Raw genomic sequence first — 16,079 nt, forward strand, 5'->3', positions numbered from 1 at the left:
TTTGTAACACTGTTGGAAAAGACTAACTTCCCTCTCAAATGCAACAAGAGGACTGGGTGCATTTACCACTTCATCCAGAACCACTGGTTTTTTAGGAGCCTTTTGCCAGGAGACAGGCACTCATCGATTCGATGCTCGTATTTGGCCATAAAATAATCCCAGACCACAAAGAAGATGGCGGCCACGGTGATCACGAAAAGGGGAAGGGCTCTCTGAAAGTTCAGCACACAAGCTGCAATCACCATCGCCAGGTAACCTGTTGAGAAAGTGAGTGCAGACACGGTACATCACCCACACCACGCTGCTGACCAGCCTCTAGCACTGACGTGGCTCAGCCAAGGGGAGGCTCAACCAAGAAGACACTGAATGCAGAGTTGTTTGGTCTTTGCTGCATGGCCTGAAAAGCCTAGAATACTAGGTGGCCCAGTATAGAGGAAGCTTTTAACCCTGCTGTTCCTCGTTTCAGCTATCTGAGCGCCAACCAAGCTACTGACCTTGGAGGTGCAGTGATCTTAAATTAATGTCAATGGACTTGGGTGCGTGGGTTCTCATTTTATAGACAGGAGTGTTCTTCAAAATGGGCTGTGGAAATCTTTGCTTTGGAGGGAGTCAAAATAGGGGACCTGCTCATCTGCAAAGATAGGCAAGAGGAACAGCCTACATGACCCTAGGCTCCTGCTCACATTGTATTTGCATGAAGTATGAATCTTGCTTAGATTGCCCCCTGCAATTAGACTCCCACCTGGTGAGTATCACCATGTCTTCTAGTTACCTGGATTTGCATTAACCAACCCTTAAATCCGTCACAACAACAAAGGCCATAAGAGTAGAGGACCTGAATAATTAGCTGCTAGCTGCATATACCGAAAAGGGAAACAATCTGCATAGGCAACCCCAGCTGAGACCCATCACTCAGGGCTTCTTGATTAACATTTCTGCTTCTCTGGATTCACCAAAGTCCAGGGGAACAGAAAGATTAGAAAGATTTATTTTCTTTCTACAGAAAACTAGTAATTGGGGGAATTCTCATGAAAAGACACTGGCATCCATCTTCCTCTCATTATTTACCTAGTATTAAGATGCCCCAGATGATGTACCAAAGGGTGGTTTTGTGTTTCTTATAAAAATCACAAACTGTATCGTATTTCCTTTCCAGATATCTGTAACAACACAAAAACAAAAAGGCAGGCAGAAGTAAATATCAAAAACATGAAATAAACCGACATACTGAGCTAGATGAGCCTTTGTAAATCGAGCGAGCAAATGAACAAATTGGTGAAGTGTATGTCCTGCAAAATAGAAATGGGATACTCATCTCATTTAAGACTATAATCAGCCATGGCTTGGATCCGTGTTTGCTGTGTGGATGTGCCAAACCCTGAGGGCTTACAGAAATGCAGAAAACATGCTTCTGGAAACAGAGTGGGGGAGACGGTAACTAACCAAAAGCCAAAAATAAATCATAAGATGAGAGTGTTTCTCACTGGACTATGAGGGCCTTTGATAGTTTTTAAGCCACGGTTATGAAATGTTCATTTTAGAAACTCTCACCCCTTCTGGTCTCATAGAGTTTGAGTAAGTTGGTTGTTCCCCGTCCTGGCTTACCACATTTTTTAGTGGGAGACTACAGACTTCACTGGGTGCTTGAAATATAAAGAAGAATCTTGTGGATTTCAGAGCTACCAACTAGGAGGTTGTAAGATAGCTTTCCAGAAAGTTCTGGCATTGTTCGCATGCCTTTGTTTCTGTCCAGAGCTTTGTTAGGGGGTGGTAGGTAGTGAGTGAGCAATATGTTCATTGACTACTTCTGCTGGGGAGGACAGTGTCCATCAGCCAGTGAGTTTGGAGGGGCCCCAGGACCATACACATGGTACTGTCCTCTACTTCTCCTGGGGTGCTCCTGGTTCTCTCCATTCCTGCCCTGAAATCAGGCTTCCCTGCACTTGTCTCTTTCCTCAGTGTGCCTTCTAATGGAGACCTCTTCTTTTCCTACTGGAGGAAGGAATTTATTCATACATTTAATCATTGTCACTTCTAGGCCACTTCTAGTCCCTAGAGGAGATTCCTCATCTTCAGGATCTCAAAGGACACAGGCCTGAGCTGGGACCTCCCCTCCACTTCTCCATCTTGCAGCAGCTATGCCTGTGTGTCCAAGTCTTGGCACCCCCTGCACCTTTCAGGGTACAGCCAAAGCCCCTCACTCCTACAACACCTTCTTGTATCTCCTCGGACAGAGGCATCCTTCTGTGCATTACTCCTACTGTCTTCTTTGGTCATATTTCATGATAAAACCTTGACAAGCTAACTTCTTGGAGAAGATACATGAGCCTAGTAGCATTAGGACCCTTGGGGATGAGGCTGCTTGATGGGAATTTGTTGAATTACCGGATAAATGAGATGTTAGTGTGTGTTGCTTATCTGGAACAGTATTCTACCATTGTGGTTTGGGACCCATCCATGGATTAAGAAGAGCACAGTGTGGGACATCCATCTTTAATAAGAAAAAATAGGATGTATGAGAGCATATCCAGACATAGTAATGATGAGCTTTATATCATGAGAACTTTGGTGTTATGTATATGAGTGAATAAGAAACACTGATCCAGAAGATATGGAGGAAATAAAAGTTCAGTAAAGACCAAGTTTTCATGGTTGAACTTAGGAAAGGCTGATGATCCATCGTCTTCAATTTCTGGTAGTGTTTCAAAGTGGCAGAGGTGGAAGGCAACATTGAATTGGGCGCATGCATGTACTTCAGATTGGATTCATCAGATTCTTTAATTGCGTGGAGTGTGTCTGGTCCAAGACAGCAATCTTATACTGTGTAAATTAAAGTAGCTCAAAAGAGAGGCTTCATCCATTTGGTAATCTTGACTAGATCATTTCTGTCCTTCTGGAGATTACTTCTATCCCATTATCATTAGGGGAAACCTGAGTATCTCTACCCACCCAAGACAGTTTCTCAGCCCCTTGGGGTCAGAGATCCATAGAGTAAAATGAAAGATGGATCTAAGCTCAGGATTCTGAGGTAGTAAATATGGTGGGTGGTGACAAGAGCTTTTAATCTTAATTCTCACCAACTCCAGAGAGATCTTCTGATACATAAAAACAAAGTTCCTCAGAGACATAGAAATTTAAATAAAATTTAAATGGACATTCAGAAATTTGACAAATACTTGAAAGTTATGACGAACCAGACAATCTTGGACTAGGAATCAGAAGCTGAAATTGTTAAGTTAGCTTTGATCCTCTCTAGTTGACTAACCTTGAGTAAGTCACTTTTCTGAGCTTCATTTTCCTGGTCCAAAAAATAAAGAAAATAATTTGCCTCTCTTACTTCATGGAGTAATAAGGACTTGGAATACCTTTAAGATACTACAGTGTAAGAGCAAGTTTGTGGGGACTTAATGTGGATCAGGTTTTGAGAAATCAATTGCTTATTGATTGACATTGAGAAGATGAATTAACTACTTTTGCATGGACTGGAGCAATTAGTTGGTAATTTATGGCTTTAATTAGAAGACTGTCCTGGATATTGGGTTCCCAGAGGACATCAGCAGTTTGAATTTACCACAGTGATTATCATAGAGCATTAATTTTTCTGAAAATGCTGTTGGGTGGGTGGTAGGGAAGGAGGATTAGTGGTAGTGGTGGTAATAGATAATGAATAATAATAAATGATTGAAATTAGATGAGGATAAAACAAAGTGACAAAACCAAATGGGAGGTCGGTAAGGTTACTCCTCTAATTTAAACGTGTACCCTTTTTGATGTGTCTCTGGATCATCCGACTCATCTTCTTTGTTTCTTAAAGAATCCTGCTCAATGGTGACTTGCTCTTCGTCCTGGAAATCAAACATTGCAGCAGAGATGGAATAGTGAGAAGCTGGGGCATAATGGACCCTCATCTCTTTTGCTCAGAATTTCGGCAAAGGACTGACAAAAGCTCTTTTAAAATTATTATGCAAGAAAATAGCTCCTATTATCTTCTTGTGCAGACATTTCCCCCTTTATCACAAAAAATCCAGGATCACACTTCTCTCTCCTTTTTCTTCCAAAGGAGCTGTTGGTATTTCCTTCTTTTCTTTAGGGGATAGGTTCATATCTCTACTTTTTGTTCCTGTCTGTACTACAGTCATTCAACCCCTGCTCTGTTTTCAGGCAGGAGTTAAATGAACTCAATTTCAGAGGCTGCATAAATCTCCTTTTATACTCTGCCAGTCCTGGTTTCCAGAGGATGAAGACCAAGGCTGGTTTATTTTTCTTGGCTGTCCAACGCTTGGTCTGCAGATGGGAACACAAGCCCAGGATCTTCAAGAGCTGATAAACTTTCTCTTGGGAACTAGGGTCCTTCTATCAGTGGGCTAAAGTTTGGAAGTATTTCCCTTTCTCACCAAACCCTTGCTCTGATTAATGGAGTGAAGTATATACCTGGGCTATCTTTCTATGTATCATTCAAAATTTTAAATATCCATGACCTATTCTGTTCTCAGGATAGCATAGAAGATTTTCTGCCTCCCTTCATTTTGCAATAATGTCTCAAAAAGTTCCATCTATTGTAAGCATGGCAAGGGAAGGTGGCAAGGAAGTATGCAGACATGGAAGGGTTTTGAACATACTCTAGGAGGGATAATGTCAAATCTCAGCTTTTACTTTCTGTCATATCCCAGGGAGCCGTTGATTCTCTGGACTGTGTGAGAACTTAGAAAAAAGTTGTAAGTGGGGCACCTGGGTAGCTCAGTCGGTTAAGTGTCTGTCTCTTGATTTTGGCTCAGGTCATGATCTCAGGGTTGTGAAACTGAGCCCTGCATCAGGCTCTGCACCGGGCATGGAGCCTGCTTAAGCATCTTTCCCTTTAGCCACACCCCACTCAAAATAAAATAAAATAAAAATATAAAATGAAGTCATAAGCATGTCTCTGAGCTGAGAGGATTCTCAAAGATCATATAGTCATTTGATGCCAATCTTCATTATACACTTCATTTAGACTACCTTCATTTTCTGGGCTGGACCCCAGGAATTAGGAAGGTGAAGAATAATAGAAAGAGACCATTGGAGTCCAAGCTGCAGCTGCTGAGGACAGGGGTAGACAGGACCCTTATTCATTTCATTCCCATCTAACACCTAGCTTAGCCAATAGTTAAAGTTTGACAAATATATGATTTAAATAATCATGATTATTATTTTCTTACAGTGAAATTTCAAGTTACCTATTCTCTATAGAATGTCTGACATGAATTGTTCTATTTTCCCCCCAAACATTTCCCATTTTATTTATTTGTTTGTTTATTTTTACTTATCAGATTGGTATAGATATTTTTCTTTTCTTTTTTTTTTTAATTTTTAATTTAGGAGCGCCTGGGTGGCTCAGTGTGTTAAAGCCTCTGCCTTTGGCCCAGGTCATGGTCCCAGGGTTCTGGGATTGAGCCCCCCGTCGGGCTCTCTGCTCAGCAGGGAGCCTGCTTCCCCCTTTCTCTCTCTGCCTGCCCCTCTGCCTACTTGTGATCTCTGTCAAATAAACAAATAAATAAAGATTTTAATTTTAATATAATTAACGTACATTTTTATATTAATTTCACGTGTACAATATAGTCTTCAACAATTCTCTACATACTACATCTACTCATTTACATCATGATGAGTATACGCTTAATCCCCTTCCCCTATTTCACCCATTCCTCCACCCGCCTCCCCTCTGGTAACCATCTCTTTATAGCTAAGTCTGTTTTTTGATATATCTCTTTTCTTCTTTGTTCATTTGTTTTGTTTCTTAAATTCCACATATGAGTGAGATCATATAGTATTTGTCTTTCTTCAACTGATTTATTTCAGTTGGCATTATACTCTCTAGATCCATCCATGCCGTTGCAAATGCAGCATTCCACTCTTTTTTTATAGCCCAATAATAGTGCTATATATTACAAATATATAGGATATATATATCACTTCTTTATCCATTCATCTATCGATGGACACTTGGGCTGCTTCCATATTCTGGCTATTGTAAATAATGCTGCAATAAACATAAGGGTGCATGTATCCATTTGTATTCTTTGGATAAATCCAGTGCAATTACTGGATCCCAGGGTAGTTCTCTTTTTAAAGTTTTGAGGAACCTCCATACTCTTTTCTGCAAGTGGCTGCACCAGTTTGCACTCATACTGACAGTGCTCGAGTGTTCCTTTTTATCCTCATCTTTCTTTTTCAAAATTTTATTTATTTATTTATTATTTATTTATTTGTTTGTTTATTTCAGTTAGCCAGCATATAGTATATCATTAGTTTTTGATGTAGTGTTCAATGATTCATTATTTCTCCCCATCCTTGCCAACACTTGTCGTATCTTATGTTTTTGATTTTAGCCATTCTGACAGGTGTGCAGCAATATTTCATTGTGGTATTGACTTGCATTTCCCTGATGATGAGTGATGTTGAGCATCTTTTCATGGGTCTGTTGGCCATCTGGATGTCTTCTTTGAAGAAAGGTCTATTCATGTCTTCTGCCCATTTTTTAATTGGCTTATGTTTTTTTGGTATTAAAAATGTGGAATGCTTCACAAATGGGCATGTCATCCTTGTGCAGGGGCCATGCTAATCTTTCTATCGTTCCAATTTTAGTATATGTGCTGCTATAGTAAGCACCTGTCTCCATCTTTAAAACAAACCAAGGATTGTGGGGGGCACTGGGTGTTATACGCACACAATGAATCATGGAACACTACATCAAAAACTAATGATGTGCTGTGTGGTGACTAACATTACATAAAAAGAAAAAGAAGTGTGGCAATTGAGCTAAACTTATGAATTCTGTGAAACAATTGCACCCTGAGTTTAAACTGAAATGGCTTTATACAATTTGATGTTCGTCTTTTTTATCAGCTATAAAATGAGCCAAAGAATATCATCTCCTAACAAGCTAGTGCAGAAATTAAAGAAAATGTTAAATATAGCACTTTGAAAAAATTATTTATAAGCTTTAAAATAAAGATTTAGCATTAAAAATTTAAAAAAAAAACTAGCAACAACAACAGCAACAACAAAAAATGATAATAACAACAAAATCTTCTTGACCCCTTAGTCATGGCACATCTACTTTCTCTCCTTTCCTTCACAGACAAACCACTTGAAAGAATTGCCTTTATTTTTCGTGATCCTCACATCCTACTCACTCAGACTTCTACTGAGATGGCTGCTACCAAGATCACCCAAGGACCATTGTTGCCAAATCCAGTGGCTCCTTCTTGCTCTTTGTATCCTTGTCTATAATAATAAAGTATCTAACTTTTTTTTGATTGTTTTGTGAAACAATTAAAAAAGAGACTTCATTTTTTAAAGAGCAGTTTCAGTTCTCAGCAAAATTGAGGAGAAAGTAGAAATTTCCCTGACCCCAGTCATGCATAGCTTCTCCCATTAGCACGTTTCCTACCAGAGTGGTAAATTTGTTGCAATTGATGAACCTACATGGGCATATTAGCACCCAAATTCTATAGTTTACATTAGGGTTCCCTCTTGGTGTTGTACATTTTGTGGGTCTGGATAAATGCATAAGGACATGTATCCACCATAATAGTATCCCACAGAGTAGTTTCACTGCCCCCAAATCCTCTGTGCTCTGCCCACATGTCCCTCCCCACCTCTTGGTAACCTTTGGTCTTTTTACTGTCTTCACTGTTTTACCTTTTATTTGTCATATACTTGGAATCATACAGCATGTAACCATTTCTGACTGCTTCTTTTAATTAGTGGCACACATTTATTATTCCCCCATGTCTTTTCTTTTTTAAAAATTAACATATAATGTATTACTTGGTTCAGGGGTACAGGTCTGTGAGTCACACAATTCACAGCATTCACCATAGCATATACCCTCTCCAATGTCCATAACCCAGCCACCCTATCCCCCCCGCCACCTCCTAGCAACCCTCAGTTTGTTTCAAGAGATTCAGAGTCTCTTATGGTTTGTCTCCCTCTCTGGTTTCATCTTGTTTCATTTTTTCCCCTCCCTTCCCCCGACGGCCCTCTGCCCTGCCTCCCAAATTCCTCATATCAGAGCGATCATATGATAATTGTCTTTCTCTGATTGACTTATTTTGCTCAGCATAATACCCTCTAGTTCCACCCACGTCATCGCAAATGGCAAGATTTCATTTTTTGATGGCTGCATAGTATTCCAGTGTGTGTGTGTGTGTGTGTGTGTGTGTGTGTGTGTGTGTGTGTTTATACCACATCTTCTTTATCCATTCATCTGTTGATGGACATCTGGGTTCTTTCCATGGTTTGGCTATTGTGGACATTGCTGCTAAAAACATTGGGGTGCACATGCCCCTTCGGATCACTACATTTATATATTTAGGGTAAATATCCAGTAGTGCGATTGTTGGGTCATAGGGTAGCTCTATTTACAACTTTTTAAAAAGATTTTTTTATTATTTATTTATTTGACAGACAGAGATCACAAGTAGGCTGAGAGAGAGAGAGAAGAAGCAGACTACCCGTTGAGCAGAGAACCCTATGTGGGGCTCCATCCCAGGACCCTGGGATCATGACCTGAGCCGAAGGCAGAGGCTTTAACCCACTGAGCCACCCAGGCACCCCTATTTTCAACTTTTTGAGGAACCTACAGATTGTTTTCCAGAGTGGCTGCACCAGCTTGCATTCCTACCAATAGCGTAGGAGGGTTCCCCTTACTCTGCGTCCTCGCCAACACTTGTTGTTTCCTTACTTGTTAATTTTAGCCATTCTAACAGGTGTGATGTGGTATCTCACTGTGGTTTTGATTTGTATATCCCTGATACCGAGTGATGTTGAGCACTTTTTCATGTGTCTGTTGGCCATCTGGATGTCTTCTTTGCAGAGATGTCTGTTCATGAGTTCTGCCCATTTCTTGATTGGATTATTTGTTTGTTGGGTGTTGAGTTTGATAAGTTCTTTATAGATTTTGGATACTAGCCCTTTATCTGATATGTCATTTGCAAACATCTTCCCCATTCTGTCAGTTGTTTTTTGGTTTTGTTGACTGTTTCCTTTGCTGTGCAAAAGCTTTTGATCTTAATGAAGTTCCAATAGTTCATTTTTGCCCTTGCTTCCCTTCCTTTGATGATATTTCTAGAAAAAAGTTGCTGCGGCTGAGGTCAAAGAGGTTGATGCCTGTGTTCTCCTCAAGGATTTTGATGGATTCCTATCTCACATTGAGGTCTCTCATCCATTTTGAGTCTATTTTTATGTGTCTTTTAAGGAAATTGTCCAGTTTCATTCTTTTGCATGTGGCTGTCCAATTTTCCCAACACCATTTGTTGAAGAGACTGTCTTTTTTCCATTGGACATTCTTTCCCACTTTGTGGGAGATTAATTGACCATAGAGCTGAGGGTCCATTTCTGGGCTCTCTATTCTGTTCCATTGATCTATGTGTCTGTTTTTGTGCCAGTACCATACTGTCTTGATGATGGCAACTTTGTAATAGAGCTTAAAGTCTGGAATTGTGATGCCACCAACTTTGGCTTTCTTTTTCAACATTCCTCTGGCTATTTGAGGTCTTTTCTGGTTCCGTATAAATTTTAGGATTATTTGTTCCATTTCTTTGAAAAAAATTGATGGTATTTTGATAGGGATTGCATTAAACATGCAGATTGCTTTAGGTAGCATAGACATTTTCACAATATTTGTTCTTCCAATCCATGAGCATGGAACATTTTTCCATTTCTTTGTGTCTTCCTTAATTTCTTTCATGAGTACTTTATAGTTTTCTGAGTAGAGTCTTTTCCTCTTTGGTTAGGTTTATTCCTAGGTATCTTATGGTTTTGGGTGCAATTGTAAATGGGATCGACTCCTTAATTTCTCTTTGTTTTGTCTTGTTGTTGGTGCATAGAAATGCAACTGATTTCTGTAGATTGGTTTTGTATCCTGACACTTTACTGAATTCCTGTATGAGTTCTAGCAGTTTTGGAGTGGAGTCTTTTGGGTTTTCCACATAAAGTGTTATATCATCTGAAAAGAGTGAGAGTTTGACTTCTTTGCTGATTTGGATGCCTTTTATTTCTTTTTGTTGTCTGATTGACGAGGCTAGGACTTCTAGTACTATGTTGAATAGCAGTGGTGATAGTGGACAGCCCTGCCATGTTCCTGACTTTAGGGGAAAAGTTCTCAGTTTTTCCCCATTGAGAATGATATTTGATGTGGGTTTTTCATAGATGGCTTTGGTGATGTTGAGGTATGTATGCTCTATCCCTGTACTGTAAAGAGTTTTGATCAAGAAAGGATGCTCTACTTTGTCAAATGCTGTTCCAGCATCTATTGAGAGTATCATATGGTTCTTGTTCTTTCTATTATTAATGTATTGTATCACATTGATTGATTTGTAGATGTTGAACCAGACTTGCAGCCCAGGAATAAATCCCACTTGGTTGTGGTGAGTAGTCATTTTAATATACTATTGGCTACTATTTTGGTAAGGATTTTTGCATCCATGTTCATCAAGGATATTGGTTTGTAATTCTCCTTTTTGATGGGGGTCTTTGTCTGGTTTTGGGATCAAGGTGATGCTGGCTTCTTAAAGTGAGTTTGGAAGTTTTCCTTCCATTACTTTTTTTTTGCAACAGTTTCAGGAGAATAGGTATTAATTCTTCTTTCAATGTTTGTTAGAATTCCTCTGAGAAGCCTTCTGGCCCTGGGCTCTTGTTTGTTGGGAGATTTTTGATGACTGCTTTAATCTCCTTACTGTGGAGTTAGGGTCTGTTCAGGTTTTCTATTTCTTCCTGGTTCAGTGTTGGTAGTTTATACATCTCTGGGAATGCATCCATTTCCTCCAGATTGTCAAATTTGCTGATGTATGGTTGCTCATAATATGTTCTTATAATTGTTTTTATTTCTTTGGTGTTGGTTGTGATCTCTCCTCTTTCATTCATGATTTTATTAATTTGGGTCCTTTCTCTTTTCTTTTTGATAAGTCAGGCCAGAGGCTTATCAATTTTTTAAAAAATTTATTTATTTGACAGACAGAGATCACAAGTAAGGAGAGAGGCAAGCAGAGAGAGAGAGGAAGGGAAACAGGCTCCCTGCTGAGCAGAGAGCCCCATGTGGGGCTTGATCCCAGGACCCTGAGATCATGACCCGAGCCAAAGGCAGAGGCTTTAATCCACTGAGCCACCCAGGCACCCCCAGAGGTTTATCAATTTTATTAATTCTTTCAAAGAACCAGCTCCCAGTTTTGTTGCTTTGTTCTACTGTTCTTTTGGTATCTATTTCATTGATTTCTGCTCTGACCTTTATTATTTCTCTTCTCCTGTTGGGTTTAGGCTTTCTTTGCTGTTCTTTTTCCAGCTCCTTTAGGTGTAGGGTTGGGTTGTGTACTTGAGACCTTTCTTGTTTCTTGAGTCTTGAGAAAGGCTTGTATCACTATATCCTTTCCTCTCAGGACTGCCTTTGCTGTGTCCCAAAGATTTTTTGAACAGTTGTGTTTTCATTTTCATTTGTTTCCATGAAGTTTTAAAATTCTTCTTTAATATCCTGGTTGACCCATTCATTCTTTACTAGGATGCTCTTTAGCCTCCATGTATTTGAGTTCTTTCCAACTTTCCTCTCGTGGTTGAGTTCTAGTTTCAAAGCTCTGTGGTTTGAAAATATGCAGGGAATGATTCCAATCTTTTGGTACCAGCTAAGACCTGATTTTTGACCCAGGATGTGATCTATTCTGGAGAATGTTCCATGTGCACTAGAGAAGAATGTGTATTCTGTCACTTTGGTGTGGAATGTTCTGAATATATCTGTGATGTTCACCTGTTCCAGTGTGTCATGTAAAACCTTTATTTCATTGTTGATCTTTTGTTTAGATGATCTGTCCATTTCAGTGAGGGGGTGTGAATGTCCCCTACTATTATTGTATTATTGTCGATGTGCTTCCTCGATTTAGTTATTAATTGGTTTATATAATTGGCTGATCCCACATTAGGGGCATAGATATTTAAAATTGTTAGATCTTCTTGTTGCACAGACCCTTTGAATATGATATAGAGTCCCTCATCATCTCTTATTATAGTATTTTGCTTAAAATCTAATTTATCTGATATAAAGATTGCCACCCCAGTTTTCTTTTGATGTCATTAGCACGGTAAATTTTTTCCACCCCCTCACTTTAAATCTGGATGTCTTTGGGTCTAAAATGAGTTTCTTGTAGACAGCATATCTATAGGTCTTGTTTTTTTTTAATCCATTCTGATACCCTGTGTCTTTTGATTGGGGCATTTAGCCCATTTACATTCAGGGTAACTGTAGAAAGATATGAATTTAGTGCCATTGTATTGCCTATAAGGTGACTGTTACTGCATACTGTCTCTTTTCCTTTCTGGTCTATTTCTTTTAGGCTCTCTCTTTGCTTAGAGAACCCCTTTCAATATTTACTGTAGGGCTGGTTTGGTGTTTGCAAATTCTTTTAGTTTTTGTTTGTCCTGGAAGCTTTTCTTTTTTTTAAATTTAATTTAATTTAATTTTTTCAGTGTTCCAAGATTCATTGTTTATGCATCACACCCAGTGCTCCATGCAATATGTGCCCTCCTTAATACCCACCCATCCCCCTATCTCACTCTCTTCCAAAACCCTCAGTTTGTTTCTCAGGGTCCACAGTCTCTCATGGTTCATCTTCCCCTCTGATTTTCCCCAATTCACTTTTCCCTTCCTTCTCCTAATGTCCTCCATGTTATTCCTTTTACTCCACAAGTAAGTGAAATGAAATGATAATTGACTTTCTCTGCTTGACTTATTTCACTCAGCATCATTTCCTCCAGTCTTGTCCATGTTGATAGAAAAGTTGGGTATTCATCCTTTCTGATGGAGGTGTAATATTCCATTGTATATATGGACCATATCTTCTTTACCCATTTGTCTGTTGAAGGGCATCTTGGCTCTTTCCACAGTTTGCCAATTGTGCCCACTGCTGTTATGAACATTGGGGTACATATGGCCCTTTTTTTCACTACATCTGTATCTTTGGGGTAAATACTGACCTGGAAGCTTTTTATCTCTCCTTCTATTTTCAATGACAGCCTAGCTGGATATAGTATTCTTGGCTGCATATTTCTCTTGTTTAGTGCTCTGAATATACCATGCCAGTCCTTGCTGGCCTGCCAAGTCTCTGTGGATAGGTCTGCTATCAATCTAATATTTCTACTGTTGTATGTTACAGACCTCTTGTCCCGAGCTGCTTTCAGGATTTTCTCTTTGTCTCTGAGACTTTAAGTTTTACTATTAGATGATGGGGTGTTGACCTATTTTTATTGATTTTGAGGGGGCTTCTCTGTGCCTCCTGGATTTTGATGCCTGCTTCCTTCCCCAAATTAGGGAAATTCCCTGCTATAATTTGCTCCAATATACCTTCTAGCCCCCTCTCACTTTTTTCTTCTTCTCGGACCCCAATTATCCTAATATTGTTTTGTCTTATGGTATCACTTATCTCTAGAATTCTCCCCTCATGATCCAGTAGTTGTTTACCTTTTTCTCAGTTTCTTTATTCTCCATCATTTGGTCTTCTATATGTCTATTCTCTCTTCTGCCTCATTTATCCTAGCAGTAAGAGCTTCCATTTTTGTTTGCACCTCATTAATAGCTTTTTTGATTTCAACTCGGTTAGATATTAGTTCTCTTATTTCTCCAGAAGGGGATTTTGTTTCTCCAGAAAGGGGTTCTCTAGTATGTTCTGTGATTTTTTCGAGCCCACCTAGCACCCTGATAATCATCATTCTGAACTCAGGTTCTGGCATCTCACTAATGTCTATTTTGATTAGGTCCCTAGCTGTCAGTACTGCCTCTTGTTCTTTTTTTTTTTTTTTTTTTTTTGAGGTGAGTTTTTCTGCCTTGTCATTTTATCCGGATAAGAATAGATGAATGAGAGAACAAAATACAAAAAGGGTAGCAACAACCCCAGAAAAATATACACTAACCAAATCAGAAGAGACCTGAAACTGGGGGGAGAAGAAAGGAGAAAAAGAAGAAAATTATATATATATATATATATATATATTCTCCAGAGTGTGTGACTCTGTTCTATTCATCAGTCTAATATATATAGATATATATAGATAATATCTATTTATCTATATGTAATATATATGACATATATTATATATAATAAACAGAGTGTGTGACTCTGTTTTATTCATCAGTCTAATATATATATATAATATATCTAGATAGATATATCTAGATAGATAGATAGATTATATCTATCTATATATAGATAGATGGATTATATATACATCAGTCTAATATATATTATATATATATATTAGACTATAATATATATTAGATATATATATAGATTAGATATATTATATATATCTAATATATATATTAGATATATATATAATATATATAATATATTATATATATATTAGACTAATATATATTAGTCTAATATATATATTAGACTAATATATATTAGTCTAATATATATAGTCTAATATATATAAGTCTAATATATATTAGACTGATGAATAGAACAGAGTCGCAAACTTGATTTTGGGTGTATTTTGGTCTGTTAGAAGAAACTGCCTCTCAAAGTTTTAAGGAAAAAAAAATATATATATACAAAGTAAGGGTAAACACAATGAAGAGATGGAATATGAATGTAAAGATGAAAATTAAAAAAAGATTCTAAAAAAGGAATTGATAAGATAAGAAGTTGGTTGGAAAAAAAAAAAAAGAGGAAAGAATGTGATCAGACTGGAGACTAGAACAAAGCCATGTGCTAGATTTAGGGTATATTTTGATCTGCTAGAAGAAACTGTATCCCAAAATTTTAAAGACAGAAAAAACTGTATGTATATAAAAAATAAGGTTAAATACAATGAAGGAATAGAAACAATGAAAATTTTAAAAGATTTTTTAAAAAGATATTGATAAGATAAAATAGTTTAAAAAGGTTAAAATAGGAAAGTGGAAAAACTTCAAAAATAGAATAAGAAAAAAAATTAAACTTTGAAAGACTAAAGAATCATGGGAAAAAAGCCATGAATTTTATGTGTTGCTTTCCCCAGCTCTGGAGTTCCGCAGTTCTCATTGATCGGTGAACTTGGTCTTGGCTGGATGTTCTTGGTGATCTTCGCCTGTTGTAGTGATTCTCAAATGTCTTTGCCCGAGGTGGAATTGCACTGCCCTTGCCAGGGGCCAGGCTAAATTAATCTGCTTGGGGTCACTCTTGGGATCTTTTGTTCCCTGAATGCTTTCTGTACTGCCTTGGAGGGTGGGAATGAAAATGGTGGCCTCCCAATCTCTGGCCCTGGAGGGGAAGAGAGCTCAGGGCCCCACTCCTCAGTGCGCCCTCGGAGAAAAGCAGTCAATTCCTCCCATCTCCCTGGTCTCCAGCCACACTCTGAGCTCACCTGGCCTGTGACTGAGTGTTTCTATATCTGGCCCTCAGCCCCATTTGGAGTCTCCAAACCCAGCTGATTCCTGCTGCATACTCCACGCCGTTCCAAGAGCAGTGGCCCAGCTGTGCCTTGGATCATGGTTTAAGGTAACCCCGAGCTGAGAGCCCACCCCTCGGCTCTGTCTCTGTAGCCAGCTTCCCCACTCCAATACCTGGGAGCTCTGCTGCACTCAGGGACCCCTGGTCTTTCTGTGACCCCATGGGTCCTGAGACCACACTGTTCCCGCGAGGGCTCCACCCCCTGGTTAGCCTCTGGAGCGACATCCCTCCGTGGAGCAGACTTCTAGAAGTTCTGATTTTGTGCTCCACGACTCTACTGCTTGCCGGGAGCCGGCCCCTACCCCCACCACAGTCTAACTTCCCAAATGTTGCCTTGGATTCACTTCTCTGCATGTCCTACCTTCCAGAAAGTGGTCACTTTTCTGTTCCAAGAATTGCTGCTCTTCTTCTCTTCAATCTCCTGTTGAGTTTGTAGGTGTTCAGGTTTGATAACTATCTAGCTGAATTCCTATGACCCAACCATATTTAGGTTTCCTACTCCTCTGCCATCTTGCTCTTAATCTCTCCCTCCTGTCTTTACTTGGCTCAAAGATTCATGTCTTTTTGGTGCTGAAGAATATTCCATTGTCTGGATGAGCCACAGTTCATTTGTCTATTCATCTG

The 16,079-nt window shown here is 39.0% G+C and overlaps 1 protein-coding gene across 1 annotated transcript in view; it reads right to left on the reverse strand.

Moving 5' to 3' along the window:
- SLC28A3 (solute carrier family 28 member 3) overlaps positions 1-16,079 on the reverse strand; it is a gene marked incomplete at both ends in the record, with an annotated part of 57,487 nt that overhangs the window by 20,468 nt on the left and 20,940 nt on the right. The window contains 3 exons of the mRNA XM_080820188.1: positions 67-256; positions 1,069-1,160; positions 3,763-3,845. Of these exons, the coding sequence (XP_080676314.1) occupies positions 67-256; positions 1,069-1,160; positions 3,763-3,845 (365 nt within the window). The remainder of the gene's footprint in view (positions 1-66; positions 257-1,068; positions 1,161-3,762; positions 3,846-16,079) is intronic.

The sequence above is a fragment of the Martes martes genome (genome assembly GCF_963455335.1).
Source record: "Martes martes genome assembly, chromosome: 12".
NCBI lineage: Eukaryota > Metazoa > Chordata > Mammalia > Carnivora > Mustelidae > Martes > Martes martes.